General features: G+C 47.0%; 1 protein-coding gene across 2 annotated transcripts in view; it reads left to right on the forward strand.

The window, feature by feature from the left end:
* The window catches only part of LOC138568261 (uracil nucleotide/cysteinyl leukotriene receptor-like), a 39,068-nt gene extending 24,127 nt beyond the window's left edge, over window positions 1-14,941 (forward strand). Inside the window, exons 2-3 of one of the 2 annotated variants that reach the window (XR_011302616.1) lie at window positions 9,117-11,817; window positions 11,891-14,941. Coding sequence is in view for 1 of the 2 variants with exons in the window: in XM_069646431.1 (XP_069502532.1) it covers window positions 9,117-10,217 (1,101 nt within the window). In the remaining variant the exon portion in view is untranslated. Of the gene's footprint in view, window positions 1-9,116 lie in introns of both variants that reach the window. The other variant, XM_069646431.1, reaches the window with a different exon arrangement.
* The last annotated feature ends 5,442 nt before the right edge of the window (window positions 14,942-20,383 follow it).

Here is a 20,383-nt window from a genome sequence, read left to right on the forward strand (position 1 = left end):
GCACACGTTGTACACTTTGTGCTTACGTTGTGCTTACTGATAATTTGACCTTTGACTCATTGTTGAATGATTTTTTTATTTTAATTTTTTATAATTTATTCAAAGGTCCTGACAACTCACGTCAACTCCACCCCCGGGTGGTAACGCCCCCTTCCTACAGGATAATTACCCAGAAACCAGCGCACCCACAAGTACTTTAAGTACTGTTTACTGTTCACAGTTCGCGGCGCGGGACGCAGGGGTCCGGACTGAAATGTCCTTTTTGGTTTATCAGGTGATAAAGAGCATATATTTAGTGTGATTTATTTGTGCCTAAAATGAGAAATTGTCTTAATACTAATGCTAGAGGGGGCTCGTGCGAGTATGAGACTCAGAATGGTCAAGAAGGTGTAAAGCGATCTTTGGGGCTGTGTGGTCACTGCATGTAGTCTGGACCAGTGACCCTGTAAACACTGATTGGAGTCTGAACTGTTTTTTAAAATATATTTGCATGCTGTAATAACTGGCTATTACTTGTGTTCATAAATAGCTTAAACCCTGAGGGGCCATACTTTGCCTGTTTCTGGACAGTGGAAAGCAAAGGTAGTTTTCTTAAAGCACTGGATGGGGTACCTGGGGGCCACTTAGTGGAATGTTTCTGCTAATATTGTAACACTCAAGCCTACCTCTAAATACTTGGGTACCTATATTTTTCTATCTGGGTATCAAGGCACTACCGTCTGGGCGGAGCGTGAGCTCATTGCTCCTGGCTGGCCAAGAACAGTTTCTGACTGCTTTGCTGGAGCATGGTCGGCATGCTTCGCAACGGTAAGTCTGTTCGACCTATTCAGCCTGTAAAAAAAAGTATTCATTGGCTAAACCTGTTTTTGTGTTTAATATGGATAGCCCTCAGACGGGAGGCAGCTCGTCTGAACCTGAACCTTCACAGAAAGATGCATTAAGCAATGTCAATGAAATAAGCAATCAATTGCCAATAGGGAAGTGCAAGGCGACTACTACAGGTCTGGTTCTTTACCCACAGGTGGAAGTGAATATGGGGGATAGAATGACAACCACAGTACCTTCTCTAAAAAGTATACTAAGTGTACAGGAAAATCTGGTTAGCCCTGCTATGGGACAAACAGGGGGGGGGGGTCAAAATGAAAATAGGGGCTGATACCTCTCTTTTGGCACCTGTGGTACTCGCTGAATTAGATAGAAGGGTCCGCTTGTCGACAGGGCCATCAACTCCTGCTAGGCCCAGAGCAGGGGGTTTTGACAATGTACATTTGCATGAGGCCACTGATAAAGCACCTCTTTTTCCGCCGCCTAACTCCACTTCTGGTGCGCAATATTTTGGCAACAATTCTGGGGTAAGGGAAAAAGGGTCACCTAATAGGGATAGAGGGAGCTGGGTAGCCAGGCTACTAACCCTTTTAAATCCTCCAGCCCCCCCTCCTCCTCTTCCCCCAAACAATATCAGTCATTTGGCACAAATGATCCTCTCATTGGTCCGCTTTTTGAAGGTATCAATCCGGAGGACACGGTTTCTACATATGCCACATTTCCAGTGTTAACAAGGATTCTAAATCTCCTGGATAAGGGCCATGAGCAGACCCACTGTGATATCCAGGAACTTAGATCACTGATAATAGCTAACGCATGTACTACCATGACCAGAACTCGCAAACGGAACCCGAGATAGAGGCTTGTCCCAAATCCTACGCAGAGGTTCTCATAAAAGGGAACAATGTCCCAGTATTGCCTGCCATACTGAGCAGTCTGGCTGAACTCAAACTACTGGTGTCAACAAATGGTACCCAGATTAAGAATCTAGAGGAGAACATCGGGGTAGTGCAATCTAACTTTAGAAGATTAGAAGAGAAGTTGGTAATTAGCGACAGTTTCTCTGATGCCCCGCAGACAGCCACCAATCCTGACAGCCCTTTGGTACTTCTAAGGGCACTGGAGGAAGGGGGGGATCCCAAGGGGGATGAAAGGGGATCCAGGGTGGGGGACTCTTCCATAGAGCGTGCAAACACAATCGATCAGCCCATCTCCCGTAGGGACAAAAAAATGAGAGCTAGGGCCATCAGGCATAGAGCTGCCAGGGCGAATAGTTCTATTAAAAATCCTGTAAAAAAAAGCAAGAACTTACCCACCCTAAAAATCGCCAACAATAATGCCAATAAAAAAGACATATGTGGTCTTTCCATCGAAGGAGGCATATATCTGTCACAACTCGACGAGGAAAGTAAAAAAGCCTTAGAACTGAAAAATCAACATGGCCTCAGTCAAAGACCACGTCTTGCGTCCATTGGTGCTCAATGATCAGAAGGAGGGCGAATATGGGGAAGCCTCTGATACGCTGATGGAGGCTATGAGCCATAAGGGCCGTACTCAAACACTTAAACTGACAAAAAAGAAATGTTAAAAAAGAATGTCCCGATAAGAGAAGAGGGTAATACGGGGAGAGAGCACCCTCAGGGCCTTAAATATTGTAATGATGCTCAGTCCTGACAACACGGACAAAAAGCTTTTTTTTTACACCAAAATCTAAAAATAATCAAGGTAGTGGAGAGGAAACTACGGGCACATTACCTGCTACCATACTTCCAACTAAAGTGTTGAGAAATTTCACCCCTGCACCTCAAGAGAAGGCCGAGGTAGTGGAGCTACCATCGGCAGGCAAATGCACCTCTAATGGTGGGGAGGCCATTAATACAGGGGAACTCAACGTCAAAGGAGCTCCTATGGGTAGGAGTGGGGACGGGGACTTGTCAACGCCTTCGGTACCCACTCTGACTCCTAGTGAAGACATCAAAATTCTTGTAAAACAAGCAGTTGAGAAACTGTTAGAAGATTCCAGCAGGGAGGGTGCCAGAATGCCGGTTTCTTATAATTTGACCGAAGCAAGGCACCATTCCACAGAGATAAAAGACAATATTTAAGGGCCTCCTAATGCCAATCAAAAACTTTGGCCTCCTCAAGATTTTGTTGGGACACAAAAATATCAAATTGAGTGTTCGACCATGAATGGGCTGGACCGTGAACTAAATAACCTGTCTAACAGTTCCCATAACCTTTCGAGGCAAGGGGCATTAGCAATGCACCGCCAGCTTCGCTTAATTACGAAACACATCCTAATGAGGGACCTGCAGTACGGTTTAATTTACCCTGCCCAGATCCCTTGAAATTTAAGCTAAATTCGATGTATGAACAACAAGAAATGAGAAATATTCCTGAAAGAAATAATAATTTTCACCCGACTAAACAATGGGAGAATTTGGCACAAGCTGTGCACTTGATAGAAGAGGAAAATCGCAAGTCGCTCAGGGCCGACACAATGGCTTTTGGTAACGATACACAGAAAAAAGAGAATTGTGAAGGTCCCGAATACCAAATAGGGGGAGAGAATCGCAGTCCTTATAGATCAAAGAATCGAGCTTTAAACAACTGGATGTCCTATAGAATGGACTGGAGAACACCCCATTTAACTGACTGCCCTAGCATTATGTTACACTTTATGCTTCCACAGGGCGGTCTTGTGTCATTAAATCGCCCAAGAGTTTTATCCCTCTTTAGTGAAATACCTAGACTTGCCATGATCTCATCGGGTGACATTAAATTGATTGACTTCCTCAACCCACTGAGGTTTGATTATGTTAGACTCGTATTCTACTCCCAGGCTATCATGGAACTAGTAGTTTCGGAAATTGATTCAGTCCACTCCTTCGGCTTCGATCTTGAACCATTTAATAATAGATTGATTAGCCGAGGGGTTGAGGCAGAGGGGAGCTGTTAGTTGGAAGCCACCTCATACTCACTCTCAAAGAAGACTGATGGGGTAACTGTTCAAATTTCAACTCCAGAAACAGATTTAAAATGGCTGGTACAATCATTGAGCAAATCATTAGCTAAAATCCAAGCTCTAAACGTGAAACCATAGACTGCCACAACATATACAGTGGTATCCTGGAACTCCCGGGGAAATAAATCTCTTAGGTTGGCATCCGATAGCACTAATCACCTAATCGAAGCAAGTATTTTTTGCCTCCAGGAGACTTGGGCACTATCTCCCATAGTGTTGGATGGTTACTATATGCATCAAATGCTAGCAGTCAAAAAATCTAGAGGGAGATCAGCGGGAGGCATGCTTATAACTATTAGAAACTCGCTGCCCTTCACGTGTCTCAAGCTTTTCTCGCCGCATAAGGGCTGCATTGCCATGCTGTTGCACTTCTCCCCCCCTGTGCCATTCGGTCAACTGTTGATAGTTAATGTTAATTGGAGTCTTGGCCTCGATTTAAAGAAATGTATTGACCTAATCGATGGTATCATTCAGGAATGCCAAATGTTGTGTAAAGTTTTGAACATCATGCTCTTGGGTGATTTTAATTCTGAAGCAGGTTTGTGCTCAAAGGGGGCACCAGGAGAGTTGATTCTTTGTCCCAATAATGCTGGCTCCTCTAGAAAACAAGTCCAGGGATTACAGTGGAGTCACTTCCAGATGAGTTGGGGCTTAAGTTGTGTAAATGACTGCCTGAGTAAGGAAGCTATTTGTTACACTTGGACACATGGATCTGAATATATTTTTGTAAAGATGCATTTATTTAACTGCATTTTTGATTTTACAATAATACCTTCTGGGGTCAGTGATCATAGTGTCCTTAAACTGGCCCTTCAGGCGCCCACGGTGGCCGCTGGTAAGGATGTATATCCACTGACGATGGGGCCTAACACTGCTGGGAACAGAATTAACTGGCACTGTGATAATGTTGAGAAAGTAAATAAGGTCTTCTTCCAGGATTACGATAGTAATGGTTGTGAAAAAAAATGATTAGCATGTAGACACATGGGGATTTCAATAACTATGTCAAGGGTGTTATTCCTGGACCCAAAGGGATCAGGAGGCCCAAGAAACAGGGTCCTTCTCACATACGTGTTTTTGATCCCACTATGTATCAACTCAAAAAAGAGAGGAATCGTGAAATTCGTCGTTTAGTAAAACAGCCGTATACTCCAAAATTAGCGGAAGTGATAAAAAAGGCAAAAAATAAGTGGAAAACCAAAGCGTGAATATTAAAAGCAATAATCTTTCAGCAGGATGCGGAAAGCATACTGGAGGCATTATCTAAAATTAATATGAGAAATTTCTGGAACCTGGTCAATGGGAGATGAGAAAGCCAAGCTAGAGAACAAGGTGTGTGCATTTCAGTGCCTGTTTGGGAAGGGCACTTTGGCTCTTTATATTGTCAACCTACAACCAATTGGCTAGTGCCGGCACATCTTCTGATATGTCAATGGAGTTTCCCTTTTACACTGCTGGATATACAAAGACTCATATCAAGATGCTCGTCCTCGCAGGCTCCAGGGCCAAACATGCTTGCCAACGTAGTGTTCAAGGGTAATTCGAATCTGTGGGCAAAGCTTTTGTTCCTTCTGTTTAAGGATATTGTCATATCTAGGGTATTTCCGACAAGTTGGCATTTGTCCTACGTGGTACCTATCTATTATAAAAAGGGCGATAGGTTTGTACCATCCAGCTATAGACCTATCGCACTGTTGGACGCCGACTCTAAAATCTTTGCGTCCTTGGTCTTGGAACACATCCATTCCTGGATGGATAGAGAGGCAATATTATCTCCCCAGCAATTTGGCTTTAGGAAAACAGTGGCCACGGATGCTGGGGCCTCCTCCTGTCTATTATGCAGCAACAGACCAGGCCAAGAGACAGCCAACCAATATACTTGGCGTCAATAGATTTGAGTTCCGCTTTTGATTTAGTAAATAGAGCAACTCTGTGGAACAAACTATATGCCCTTGACATGGCTGCACATCTTCTAACAATTATTTACCACCTCCATGCTGAAACTAAAATTAGGGTACGACTAAACATGGAGGGAACCCTTTCAGAGGAAATCATCACAACTAATGGTTTCAGACAGGCATGCATATTTGCGCCAACTATTTTTAATTTGTATTTATCTGATGTTGGCCTGGTTTTGGAAGATGCAATCTTTGCTGCTCCGAAAGTGGAGGGTATGAACATTGTCTGGGCTGCATGCGCAGATGATGTATTACTTTTTGATCTGACTCCCATTGGTTTGCAGCGTGTGCTGTCCTCTTTTAAGAAGTATACCGCTGTAAATTCATTAGCTATTAACCGTACAAAAACCTTCATCATGCGACTAAGCTATAAGAAATGTGCAATTAGATTTACCTGGCTTTTAGATCATGCCAAACTCGTAATATTCCATGCCTTTCGTTATCTAGGATACCACATTTTTGAGTTTGTAACCAGGACAAATCTATGTACTTTTCTGGATAAGAGGATCACACCACTGATTTCGCAATTGCGTAAAATGGATAATAAATATGGAAAATGTTCAATGTTACCGTGTTTGAAAGTGTACTGTAATAAGACCATTGCCCAGTTCTGTTATGGAATGGAATTGGCCCCCTTCTGGTTTAGAAACGAATTTCCTAAGTATGAGGCACGCTTGTTGAGGTCTTTGGTTTGGCACCTTCCTAAGTGTGTCCCACTTGCAGCGATACGCTATGAACTTGGGTTATTCTCATTATCAGGTATAATTCTTTGGTGTAGAGTATCGCTTTATAAGAAATTGCTTGTGGGCAAGAATTCCACTCATGGGACAGTCTCTGGCAGCGGGCGAGGGCTCGTCCGCAGTACTACGGGAATTGGAAAAGGAGGCTCAGGAATCCCTTGCAGAAGTTGGGGTCTCTAAAGATTTACTTATTAATAATCGTATGAAGGTTAAGAGGCTCCTGCAGCATGCGGACTGGACTTTGATGGTCAGTGTAATTCACAGCAAAAAACTGTACGCACATTTGGCAAACAATAACAAAAAAATGGGCACCATGGAACCTTATCTCATAAATTCCCAAGCAAATTGCTTAGACAGGAATTTATGAGATTTTGTTTTAATGTTCTGGTGACGGGTCAAATTTTGAGCATAAGGCAAGGTCTGCAAGCTGCTAGTTCGGAATGTAGATTCCGTAATTCAGATTCCAGGGACGCAACACTAGAGCACCTGCTGACTCAATGTGCGGGACGTAGATCAGCACGTATTGAATATTTTCTTACATATGTGCCCAACCCAGAATGTGTTAATCTTGAAGCACTTTGGATGGACACGCTGCATGGCTCAAGGGTCAAATTGCAATTGGCGGTGTTGCGCTTTCTAAAAATCAAATGTGAATTGTTAGGATGACGAATGATCATTAATTAAATTGCTATGGCAGAGTATGGTTTTCTAGGATCTGAGCCGTATTAAGAAATGTAGCACGAAACATCATGTGTAAAGAAAAAGTTATGTTTTAAGATTCAACTGTGAACATTTGTTGAAGAACAACCAAATGATAAAGTCGTCAAGACTCATTGAGATATGTCATCTGAAACATCTTGGGCGAAGAAAAGTCATGTTGATGTTTTTAATTGTAAATTGCTTGATGAAGAAAGTGTAAAGTGTAATGATATTTTGTGGGTCTCTTCATCTGTGCTTAATGTGTATTCGTTTCTAATCTATTGAAATTTTATGTAATTTTATCGAAGATTTCTATTTTTGTAAATGTTACTATGTAGCCCAACAAATAAATAAATAAATAAATAAATAAATGGTAGACTCCAAAGCACTGAACGACATCTAACAAGTTATCCAAGCCTGGAGGGCCCAACATGAGCTTTGTCTTAATGACGACAAAACAGAGCTCCTCATCCTGGGCACCCAACAAAGACTCAATAAACTGGACCCCTCTTTCAGTACCTTCAACTGAAGCTCCATCAAAGTTGCCAAAGATACTTAAACATTGGGAATCTACCTTGACTCTACACTATCTCTAAACAGACAAACCAATGCAGTCGTCGCTGCCTCAGCCTACACATGCAAGCTGATCACAGTATGCCGCCCTTCCCTCTCCTCTCAGAACTGCATTACCCTTGCTAGGACATTGGTTATGTCCAAACTTGATTATTGCAATGCACTCTATCAAGGCACCAACCAACGCAACCTTAACAAACTACAGATCACTCAAAGCAATGCGATTAGAGCTGGCCCTCAATATTCCCAGAACTGCACACATCACTGAAACTAGGAAGAGTCTACACTGGCTCCCAGTTGCCCAAGGGATATCACTCAAATCCTTGGCCCTTACTCACAAATGCGTAAACAATCTAGCCCCCATCTACCTAGCCTCTCAATTCTCTCAGTACACTCCTGCACAGTCATTCAGATCCTCCCAAGCACATTGTCTCACAATCCCTAGATACAAGCTACAGACAGCCGGTGGTGTCAGCTTCCCAGTCCTGGCCGCCAAACTCTGGAACTCACTGCCACTCACCATTAGAACCTTGCCTTCTCCTACTCTTTTCAAACACAAAGCCAAGCTGTGGCTATCCGCTTTGTGACTGACTGTAACTGTATTATATTGCCCTTGTGAATGTTTTTTTGACTGACAGTAACTGTATCCTTGCCATTCATGTACCTTGTGCTGTAAGATATGCGCCCGGTTGCCCTCGGGCCTGGTGCGCTATACAAATAAATAAAATACAAAAACAAATACAAATATTGAGGAGACAGTAAGGGGCCCCAACAGAGCCTATTCTATTCATATAGACTTGGAAAATGGGATATATTCCACCAAGCGTTTCTGAGTGACATCTGACAAACAAGAGCCAAGCTCAAGCTGTCTTCGATGTCATTCAGAACCCTGACGAGGGAGACACTGGGCCTCATTACAAGTTTGCCGGTCCGGGAGTAAAGCAGGGGCATGACAGGGCTATATGCAAAATTATAAACATACCAGATTCCAATACTCCACAGAAACCCAAAAAGAAAACCTACATTTCAAAGAACATTCCATATCCACCTGCTGTGATGTCATAGCAGTTTAGTATGACTTATATAATCCTCTGCATGACATCACAGCAAGAGGATACAGTATTCTGAAAGTAAAAGAGTTGCTCAATGTTGTCATGCCCAACATTCTGATTGGCTCTTTCCACAGCAGCATTGGCCACGCCCTTCATTGGTATATAAAGGTCCCAGAGGAGCTCTTGATGATGCAAGCCTGCCATGCAAACTAATCAACCTCTGTCTTTTCTGTCTTCCTTCCAGGATCCTTCCGGCTTGTCTGGAACGCCGTACACTGACAGCTGGTATATGGAGGAGAGCCTCAACTCCACCCTGGCCAATGAGACCATGTGTGTGGAGAGCGCTGACTTCCAGTACATCATGTTTCCAGTCATCTATAGTGTGGTCTTCGTCCTGGGGCTGGTGGGAAACATCATCGCACTCTGGTATTTCATCAGCACTAAAACCACCACCTCCCCAGCCAATGTCTTCATGGTCAACCTGGCCACCATTGACCTCATCTTCGTGCTGACCCTGCCCTGTAAGATCGTGTATCATGCCATGGATAACAACTGGATCTTCGGCGAGGCCCTCTGCAAGATCACCGGCTCCCTCTTCTTTGCCAACCTCTATGGCAGCACAATGTTCTTGACAGTCATCTGCTTGGACCGATATGTGGCTGTAGTTCACCCCATTAAGGCCCTTCAACTCAAGAAGCCGCTTTATCGGGTAGTTGCCTCCATAATCATCTGGGCCATCTTGGGGGCGGCCATCTTGTATCTGACCCTGCGCGGGCCCCTGACCAGCAAGTTTGAGAATGGCAACATTGCCTGCTTGGAGAACTTCTCCTCAGACTCCTGGAAGGGACGCATCTCGGGCGTCAGCCTCTTCGCCGCCGTGGTGGGCTTCATCCTGCCCTTGGTGGTCATTATCATCTGCTACCCGCTGATTGCCAGGAAGTTGCTTGAGACCGCAGGGCCGCGGCAGAGCTCCCAGACAACGAAGAAGAAGGCATTACGCACCATCTTGGTGGTGCTGGCTGTTTTTCTCATCTGCTTTGTGCCGTACCATGTAATCCAGATGATCCACACACTCCGGCGTATCAATGTCTTCTCCAGTTGTGCTCTCATCCAATTCACCTACAAAGCACGACGTGTCACCATGGCACTGACCAGTCTCAATTCCTGCCTTGACCCTCTGGTGTACTACTTTGGTGCCGAGAAGTTCAAGTGGAGGCCCATGTGCTGTGGGAAACCCCTAACAGGACCCCAATTCAGCAAGACCATTACCTCCTTGACTCGGTTAACCCCGGGTCTGCGGTCTAACTCATCCAGCAAAGCGACAGACTCCTCCCAAGCGAACTGAAGACTGGTTGGCAAGGACCCTACACCTGGCAGAACTACTCCACCCCATTCTCCGGGCACATACAGATGGACTGTCCCACCCTGCGACTGAGCCCAAGGTCTGACCATGCCTAAACTCAATGGAATCAGTGCTGGGCAACGTGATTCATCCTAGGCAAAGCCGACCACTCTGGTCTTGATTGGGTGTTCATACAACTGGCTTCCACTCCTTGTCCACACCATTGCTCTCAAACTCTTCAATGGTGTCCCACTTCCCTCATCAGTGGCCTCACTCACCTCCAGAGAGTACCACCTCTTGTCCACTTCACTGAGTGTAATCACTCCAGTGAGTGCCACTCATTCAGACCTATCACTGGCCAACAGTAGCAGGTAGCAGGCCTCCTACGCTGAAGTGCATGCAAGGTGTGGGAGCAGCCCCCTGACAGGAGATATAGTTGATGTGGTAGCAGGCCCCATACACTGACGTGCATGCCAGGTGTGGGAGCAGCCCCCTGACAGGAGATATAGTTTATGTGGTAGCAGGCCCCCTACACTGATGTGCATGCAAGGTGTGGGAGCAGCCCCCTGACAGGAGATATAGTTGGTGTGGTAGCAGGCCCCATACACTGACGTGCATGCCAGGTGTGGGAGCAGCCCCCTGACAGGAGATAACGTTGGTGTGGGAGCAGGCCCCCTACACTGAGATGCATGCCAGGTGTGGGAGCAGCCCCCTGACAGGAGATAACGTTGGTGTGGGAGCAGGCCCCCTACACTGAGGTGCATGCCAGGTGTGGGAGCAGCCCCCTGACAGGAGATATAGTTGGTGTGGTAGCAGGCCCTCTGCGCTGACGTGCATGCCAGGGGTGGGAGCAGCCCCCTGACAAGATATAACGTTGGTGTGGTAGCAGGCCCCCTACACTGACGTGCATGCCAGGGGTGGGAGCAGACCCTGACAGGAGATAACGTTGGTGTGGGAGCAGGCCCCCTACATTGACGTGCATGCCAGGGGTGGGAGCAGCACCCTGGCAAGATATAACATTGGTGTGGTAGCAGGCCCCCTACGCTGACGTGCATGCCAGGGGTGGGAGGAGCCCCCTGACAGGATATAACATTGGTGTGGTAGCAGGCCCCCTACGCTGACGTGCATGCCAGGGGTGGAAGCAGACCCTGACAGGAGATAACATTGGTGTGGTAGCAGGCCCCCTACGCTGACGTGCATGCCAGGGGTGGGAGCAGCCCCCTGGCAGGATATAACATTGGTGTGGTAGCAGGCCCCCTACGCTGACGTGCATGATAGGGGTGGGAGCAGCCCCCTGACAGGATATAACATTGGTGTGGTAGCAGGCCCCCTACGCTGAGGTGCATGCCAGGTGTGGGAGCAGCCCCCTGACAGGAGATATAGTTGGTGTGGTAGCAGGCCCCCTACACTGACGTGCATGCCAGGTGTGGGAGCAGCCCCCTGGCAGGATATAACATTGGTGTGGGAGCAGCCCACTGGCAGGAGATAACATTGGTGTGGTAGCAGGCCCCTACACTGACGTGCATGCCAGGGGTGGAATTAGACCCTGACAGGAGATTACGTTGGTGTGGGAGCAGGCCCCCTACACTGACGTGCATGCCAGGTGTGGGAGCAGCCCCCTGGCAGGAGATAACATTGGTGTGGTAGCAGGCCCCCTACACTGACGTGCATGCCAGGGGTGGGAGCAGCCCCCTTCGCTGGAGATGCTGCTCTTATGGGTACAGCTCCCCTACTGTTGGTGCAGCTCAGGTGTGGTCGAAGGTCCGTTGTTTTCGAGGTGCGGGTCAGGCGTGGGGGCCATCCCATGCAAGCAGCAGGAGATACAGCTGGTGTTGGGCTGAGGTGCACCGCATATGTGTTCCCCAGGTGTGGGAGCCACCCTCTTGCCTGGGGGTGCATCTCAAGATTTGGAACCTGGATGTGGGAGTCGCCCCTGGCTGGAGGCGCCACTCGGGTATGGCAGTAGACTGTTCTTTGCCAGGTGCCCTTGCACGTGCCCAGCATGTGCAGTCGTGCCAACCCGCCAGGCGTCCTCGTGCGAGTAACAGAATTAAGTGTTTTGGAGGTCCTGACGTGTTTTTGCACGCAGCTTGCAGGCGTGAACAGACAGGTCTCGGCCTCATTAAACGGCCTTTACGGGCATAATAGACGGATCTAAGCACCGTTAGAAGCTCTGGTTGCCCTGGCAACGGACACCCAGCAGGGTCCAGAAGATTAAGGCACGCGGTGCACGTGCCAGCTGCCTCTGGTAGAGTATACACGCCACCAAAACATTTATAACACTTCTCAAGGGGAGCCCAGGAAAAGCTCAGAGTCCATTTTGAAAAGATGTGTTGACCTTAAGCCAGTTATGCGCTTAATGGCGGCGGGGAAACCGCCCTTAAGCAATAACGGCAGACACGTATCTTGGTGTGGCGGGAGACTCCCCGCCCCCCGGACTGGCGGTCCGGGGGTCCTCCGTATTCCTTCACTGACGTAGCACACGCACGTGCGCTGCCGTGCATACCACAACATCTAGGGTGACCCGAAGTCCTGGGTTTGGTTCCTCTGCACGCACTCCCGCGCCAGCAAGATTTACACTAATGTTATATAACTGTTTGGTAATTTTACATGAATATCTATGTTAGCCCTGCCATAGCCCGCCAGCATGCTGTTAACAGCCACGTGCAACAGCTTGCCTCATAGAGACTGCCTGGGAAACTGTTATATGGCAAAACCAACAGCAGTCAAAGCAAAAGCTCCTTTCTGGTAAAAAATGTTTCGTCACTACCAAATCCACACAACCCTTGAGAATGGCTGCAATCCGTCAGCCCCCTCACCCTATAACACACCACCCACCCACCACCTTTCCCGGACTGAACACTCAGTCGTCATGATAACCACTGTGAACGTATAGTATAGTTTTACTTGTACGTGTGTGGCCAGGGCCCGTTTTTTTTATTTTGGTCAGTGGTCACCCAACCATCACCTGCTCTTGCCGTCCATGTGTTTAGGTAATGTTGAGGGGTCCTCATAACTCAACACAGCTGAGTCACTCTCATTCACAAGGTTCGTTAGTGTTTTGGAGCTATAGTTCGTCAAATAGTAACCCTTTCCTGCTGTAAGTGTGCAAAATACTGCTGCAGTCTCTTGCCTTCCGGGAGAATGACGTTGGAGCAACCATGAAAGGCAAAGGGCTACAACAAGCACGTCTCCTCAGCATCGATGGAGCCCTCACCTTAAGACTGCCAGGGTGGAAGGAAGTGGTCGTGGTGGCGGCCATTTTAGGCCTATGCTCTGTCTGTCTTCTTCTTGCTGATAGATTTTATCCATCAGCTGCGATTATTGGATACCAGCTTGAGCCTGGTTACTCCATCTTCTCGGGTTGAGTATGTAGTCCTGGGTTTGGATTCTTCATGGGCTGTGTGGACTTGTCACAGTAGAGCTGGTTTCACAGGGTCTTCGCAGTGATTGGCCGCTTCTTAGGCCTATGCAAAATGCCTCTAGCTGATGTTTGGATGGGGGAAATGGGACCAGTGGGCAGAAACAGCATCAACCAATGACATTTCAGGCTCCAGTATTTCCGTGAGTGCAGTACCCTAGCTGGACACAGGGTGTCACTGCCTCAATGGAGCCGTTGGCTCTCCCAGGAACTCAGGCGTGCCAGACTGTGACTGGACAATAGGCGTGGGTCCTGGAGGAAGCCCATCGAGACTAGACAGTGGATCAAAAATGATACCCAGTGGTTATTCACATCATGGCATGGGATATAGCCTTGTAGGAGCAGGGCCTACAGGACATTGTTTTAGCTGAGTCGTCCAGTGGTCAACCACAGTCATATAGCTCCCTGCTGGAAAGGTATGTGTGCTCCCTCTGATATCAGAGCCAATGCCATGCCATACTCTGACTGCCACTAGGGATCGCTGTGGTAGCTATCCCCACCGCCTCCCTCCAGAAACTGAACTGTCATACCGTGTTCGGCCAGAGGGTGTCACTGTGGCACCAGTGTCCGACTATTCCTCCTAAAACACCTAGCCATATCGCATAACGCCAGCCGGTACACCCAAGCACTGAACTTTCTCCAGAGCCTTCCGCCCCAGAGCAACGGGTCTGTGGTGGGCTCCCTGGCCAGCTGTCTGAACATAAGGGTCTGGCAGGTGGGGGCTGGTTGTGCATGTTTTTGATAGCAGCAGGTGGCTGATTTGCACGCGGCTGGTTCACTTTTTTAAGGGTGCTATATACGAGATAAAGAACGATATCAAAGGGTGGTCATACCAATGCCAGTTGTTATGATTAATTCAAAACCTCCCATTCATCAGGCTTTAGTTGAGCGTGCTACCACAGCACATCTTTCGTCTGTTATACATAATTTCTGTGCACTGTATATGTTTTTTTAATGTGTTTTTTTATATTGCTAAATTGTACCTGTGATATTTGATCATCAGAATGCAGCACTGTATGTGGACACTGTTTTGGGACATCTTTTGTAAATGCAGCAGCAATATGAGCCCCCGCCATCTTCTGCCACACCCTCTCCAAAATGTAGAGTATGTACAAAACACATGTCCCATGATGACATTTTGTGTTGGGCCGTGTCGCGACATCCTCCCTTGAACGCTGCAATTAGGGTGGGTTGCGAAATCTCCTGCTGGTTTAATTGAACAACTGCTGTTTACATTTATTTCAAAATTGTTTTTTTTTGTTATATTTTTTTACTGTGCAAATAAATGCATTACCTTATAAAATTCCAGCGTTGTCCAGTGATATCATTACAGTGACACCCAGCGCAGCCATCGAAACACTGGGAGAGGACACCTATGTTCTGGAGCTGTTAAGCTATGCCGAAAAGGTGAAATAAATGTACAAGAGAGTTGAGGACTTTGAACTTAAAGTTTGTGTAGCTTTGTACTCTCCGGCTGCGTCCTGTTCCATCTCCACCAAGCTGCATCTATTCTCTATGGGTGGCTCGTGTGCACTTGCCTGTGGGTGACGTGAGAAGGGTTAGAATCTTCCCGGGATGCGGACAGCACTGGAGCGCTACACACGGGGAGGACACCGCATTGCGCATGCGCTCAGAGTCAGCTGACCGGAAGCTCCCGAACTGGGAGCGCATGCAGGTGCGTTCACTGGGAGGACTGCACGACTGAAAAGGCATGGGCCCTGCCGTGCCAAGGACAGGCGTTAAGAGGCAGCCTGGCGGAGAGCACACTGTTCTCTGTTTTACTTGGTTGTGTGTGTGGTGGAAGAGGCAGCACCCTCTCCTTGGCAGATCCTTTACCTGGGGCGGGCGAAGCGCGTAGCTGCCCGGGGAGCAGAGCCAATTACCGCAGGTGTGAGGGGGGTGGATTCTGTAAGGGTCCAATGCAGACTGCTGCCTCTCAGCTTGCAGCCGAGGAATAGCTCTGCAGTCGCAGGGTGTCCGTCTCCAGAGCAATGCGGAATATGCATTTTCCGTACTGCTTTGGAAACACACACCATGCGCCCTTGCTCTTTATATTCACAGCCTTTAAAGTGGGGGCAAGTTATAAGTGATGGCTCATTCAACAAGCCATTGTTTTTAAACAGTATGTGCTTAACATTTCAGTGTTAAGTACTGAACCTGGGTCATTTTTATTCTGAAGGCCAGCACAAAGCATCAGTTAGGTGACCAAACCTGTCCATTCTTCAAAGAGAATTAACGTGCCACACAGAGAAAGCTTTAAACTATGTTCTTTATTTTCCTGTCTTTTTATTTTATACACCAAGACAATTTTTTTGTATATTACATTTTAGTTACATATGGCACATGCCTATGAAGGTTAACTGTCAGAAAATGTTTTAAGCAATGTTCTTTATATTCATGTCTTTTTATTTGACACAACAAAACGGTCATTTTCTTGCTTAAGTATTCTAGTTGCTGCTTTGGGACATGGACTAAATGCATCCGCTCCGCATCAAAGCTCTTTCATTTTCTTAAAAAGCCAGTCACTGCCTAGCGTGCACTCCAGATGCACCTCATTGTGAGTTGGGAACTTGATTAAGAAAGCAGGGTTTATTGTGTACCACCATGCAGACAGTACTCCATGCCAAATTAATGCAGTGATATGTGTGCAACAATGAATGGCATGCTGCACAAGTCAGCACCCTGCTGGTTAATGGCATCTACATGGTGCTCCTCTATGTAACAGCACATTTGCATGTTGTCTGATGTGTCCCATGTCTGTACAATAGCACACTGGAACGTTCTGTGTATGTGGCTCTGACAAGTATGCCACACTGTGCCCACACTTAAACACATAAATCAATCAAATAAGTTGCCACAAAGTGTACATCCACTAGGTGGAACGCCCTTTCTACACTGCCACACCATGATGTTCACTAGCTGCAGGCCAGCAATAAGAGATGCTAATACCAACTCTGTTAGATAAAGCATAGACCTGCTCTTATTTGCCGAAATAACCCCTGAGGCCTGCGTAATGGTGAGGAGGTAGTGACTGAGGAACTGTAGGCCCTTGACCATGCGTTAGAAGACGGTTTTGTTTAAAACATGTCACCAGCTTATTACTGGTCAGGCTAAAGTTTGTAAGAGGCGCAATCCTTTATGTGTATTCTTCCTGTGCATTGTTTTTTGGGTGCCTCTCGTAGGGTATCCTTTCCTTTATATAGATATAATTCCCTAAAGATGTTTCTGTTTTGGGGGCTGGGCACGCTTACACTGAGATCCAGACCCTCCTCATCTAAAATTCTCCAAAACCAAGAAGCAAAAGAGCCCTTGTACCCCATTTGAGTGGCTGATGCTGCAGCCTTGTTATACTCACATCCAACAACTTAAGCTGTGTGAAAGAGTATGTTTGGTTCATGGTTGCAAACATTTTAATGTTAGGGTGAGTGTTGTGAGCAGGGATGAGAGCACCAAGCCATGTGTCTGTTATGTATTTAGAGATCCACACATACAACCGTTTTATTACAGATCTTTTTGTCAAATATAGAGATCTCTGATCACTGATCTATTCCTGAAATGCTCTGTAATTTAAGGCAAAGCAGGCAGGAACACTCATTGGTGCTATTTGCCCCCATCTTGCCCCCATCTTGTAATGATAACCATATATCAGAAATAATCAATATGTTAAGTCTAGTATTTCCCCATGCAAAATATAAGTGAAGTGGTACAAACAGAAATCCTGCAACACAGGGACAGTGGTCAGTGGGCCCGCGGACACTGGCAGACTGGTCAAACCACAGTGTGCCATTACAGTCAGTTTGAAACTGAATTCAGGCAAGGCATTTCCTAAGAGCAGGTAACAGAAGAACCATTCACGTGGTCAGCAACAGCTGTGTTTTCACATTAGATTTCTGTAATGAAACCAGATTCATTTGTATAGCAATTAGTAATTGATACTGAAGAGGGGTTTGTCGCGCGACACAGATGTTAGTTTGGAAGGGACGTGCGTCTGTTTGTATGCAGGGGATTATTCTAGCATTTCACCCTGGGCATCAAGCTGGCTAGAAACTGCCCTGGTCTGTTTCACAGCACGGAGATCTGTCTCCACACTTGGACTCTCCCATTTGTCTCCTGGGGCCTGTATGGTGGATTCGGGCCCCTAGACACACGGCCACATGGTGGATCCCAGATAGTAAATTAGGACAGCGCTAGATCAGATCATGCACCAATGGCAATTGCAGTTCTCGCCCAGGATCACTACTTTATGCCTGTGGCGCCACTGAACCCAGTGTTGGAAAGCACCAGAGAGCTTTTTCGTAGGTGAGCTTATCCGAGGCAAGCGAGCCTTGCTGGGGGGCACACCCTTGATGGGGTACCCCAGCTTGTGCTCTCATGCATCAGGCTCTGGAAGAGCGGGAGAGAGCGACTCACAGCTCTGCCTGCTGAGATCTGGGAGCCGTCCATCTTGTGCCATCCACATGAGATCTAATACAGAAGTGTCTTTTATACGCCTGTTTTTTTGTTGCTCTTGTGATAACTAGCACTCATTGATAGAAAGCATGCAGTTTCATATGGGAACCTGGTCCTTGGCTTAATCATGCGCCCCTCCACGCAGGCGATGAAATGTGCCTCAACGGGACCTGTACATGGATGGGAGGGAAAGGGGGGCAGTTGGGGGGGGGGGGGGGGCAGGATGGCAGTGCAATGCCACAGAGTGAGCTTAAAGTAATGATCCACGTCCAGTGTTGGTCAACTACACCGTTCAGATCCGGCCCGGATACAACTTCATTCATTATTTAATTATAGTTTGCCAAGAAAATGATTGACATGTCTTTACCACAAAAAAGACAGGCAAAGAAATACAGCACAACGCTCTGCCCTACGATGCTACATGGTTTCTTTATTTGTGTATTTAATGATTTATAGTGGACCTCTTTACTTGGAGGCCACTGGCCACCCGAGATTACAGAGAACGAAGAAAGGGACGCGAGAAAGACATGGTCGATGCGGACACACGCGGGGAGGGGGGGGAAGGGGGGCGGCTGGTGGTTGAAGGGTGGGGGCGAAGATAACAAACACATGGGATATATGAGCTGAGTTAAAGTCACCGCCCCGGAGAGTAAAGGCGCCTGCAGAGAGTGGCCATCGCCACCCTCCAATCTGCAATAAACAACAGAGTATGGAGTTTATAATCATCACATCAGGTCTTATGTAGCACGTCTCACTTCTAAGCGCTGCAATACTAGCTGCTATCACCCAATTAAATTGCACCCAATTAATGGGCCATGGTAGAATGAAGGGCTGACGCCTTCCTGGATCTCAAGCTGAATTCAATGTTCCTGTGTTTCTCTCAAGTATTCCACCCGAGGGGGTGGGGGGAGGATGGGGGTCTCTCGGCTTACTTTGATTTCCAATACATTTTTTAGCTGCATGTAATCAGGCAGACGTATCCGCAAATCACAGACTCACTCATTGCCTCACAGTTGTGCTTTTATGCAACTAAAACTTCTATTATAATTTAACAGCACAGCTGCAGGGCCTAAGGTGATGTAAAGTTCCAGCCACATCCCATCAGATAGCACATTTGCCCCCCCCCCCCACTCCTCACACCATCCCACCAGAACAATGATAGAGAAACGGTCATACCTTTAGACTTATGGTTGACCTCCCAGTGACACCTTTTCCTCCATGATAATGTCTTGCAAGTGCGAATCTGTGTTAGACAAGTGAACATCAGCCACACGGTGGCGCTGTGGTGCAATGAACCATCTTCCTTCGGTGCTTTGTTAGCTAGGCATCACTGTACAGAGATAATAGGCAGAGATGGAAGTGCACAACATTGGTACACCATACCACTAGTTCGGTTGCTTTGATCAGAGTGTACCTTCAGTTCATAGTTACAAAGGAGTGTGGGAGCCCCTCTACTGAGAACGAATATGGGTCAAATACACTGTTCTATGGAATTTCTTCCATTCAGGATGATGTGGCATTTATAAAGCGCCTATACACAAGTATTTCAAGGAGTGTGCAGAACCACATTTTTAGCTCACTGGACCCTTCACAGAGGCGAAATACCCATTTGCATATCACTTTTTGTCCCACCCACAAGGGCAGTCCAGCGCCAAAATGCTATGGCAATTCTCCTCTGAATAAGAGTACTATCAGCAACCCTAGACACATATTTCACCCTAGTCGGGACTCATCAGTGAGGTGAAGCTGAGCCTCTCTAAGAGTGAGCAAGGGGTACACAACAGAATTACCCTGGGTTACTTAGGGTGAAACCCCAAGTTTTACAATGTTACAAAGAAGTGTGGAAGCCCATCTACTGAGAACGAACATGGGTCAAATACCCTGTTCTATGGAATTTCTTCGGCTCAGGAGGGTCTACAAGCACATTTTAGCTCACTGCACCCTTCACAGAGGAGAAATATCCATTTGCACATCAGTCTTTGTCCCACCCACAAGGGCAGCCCAGCACCAAAATGCGAGTCAAATTTCCTCCGCACAAGATTACCATCAGCAACCCCAGACACATGTTTTGTCTCAAGAAAAGCGTCCTTGATGTTTGCCGAGACAAATACAGAATCAGTTTGGCTTGGACATCCAAGCACTTCCATTTTCCTAAGTGTTCCTAAGTGACCACCAGGCATAGAGACTCACACACAGCGTCTGTCTTCGGCTCTGCGGCCTGAGCACCTTAACGACCTACAAACACATCTCTTGTATCAGCAGCAGAGCCTTTCATATGCATGATGGCACATTTCTGACT

Source organism: Ambystoma mexicanum, chromosome 1p (assembly GCF_040938575.1).
Source record: "Ambystoma mexicanum isolate Mex_15411 chromosome 1p, UKY_AmexF1_1, whole genome shotgun sequence".
Classification (NCBI taxonomy): domain Eukaryota; kingdom Metazoa; phylum Chordata; class Amphibia; order Caudata; family Ambystomatidae; genus Ambystoma; species Ambystoma mexicanum.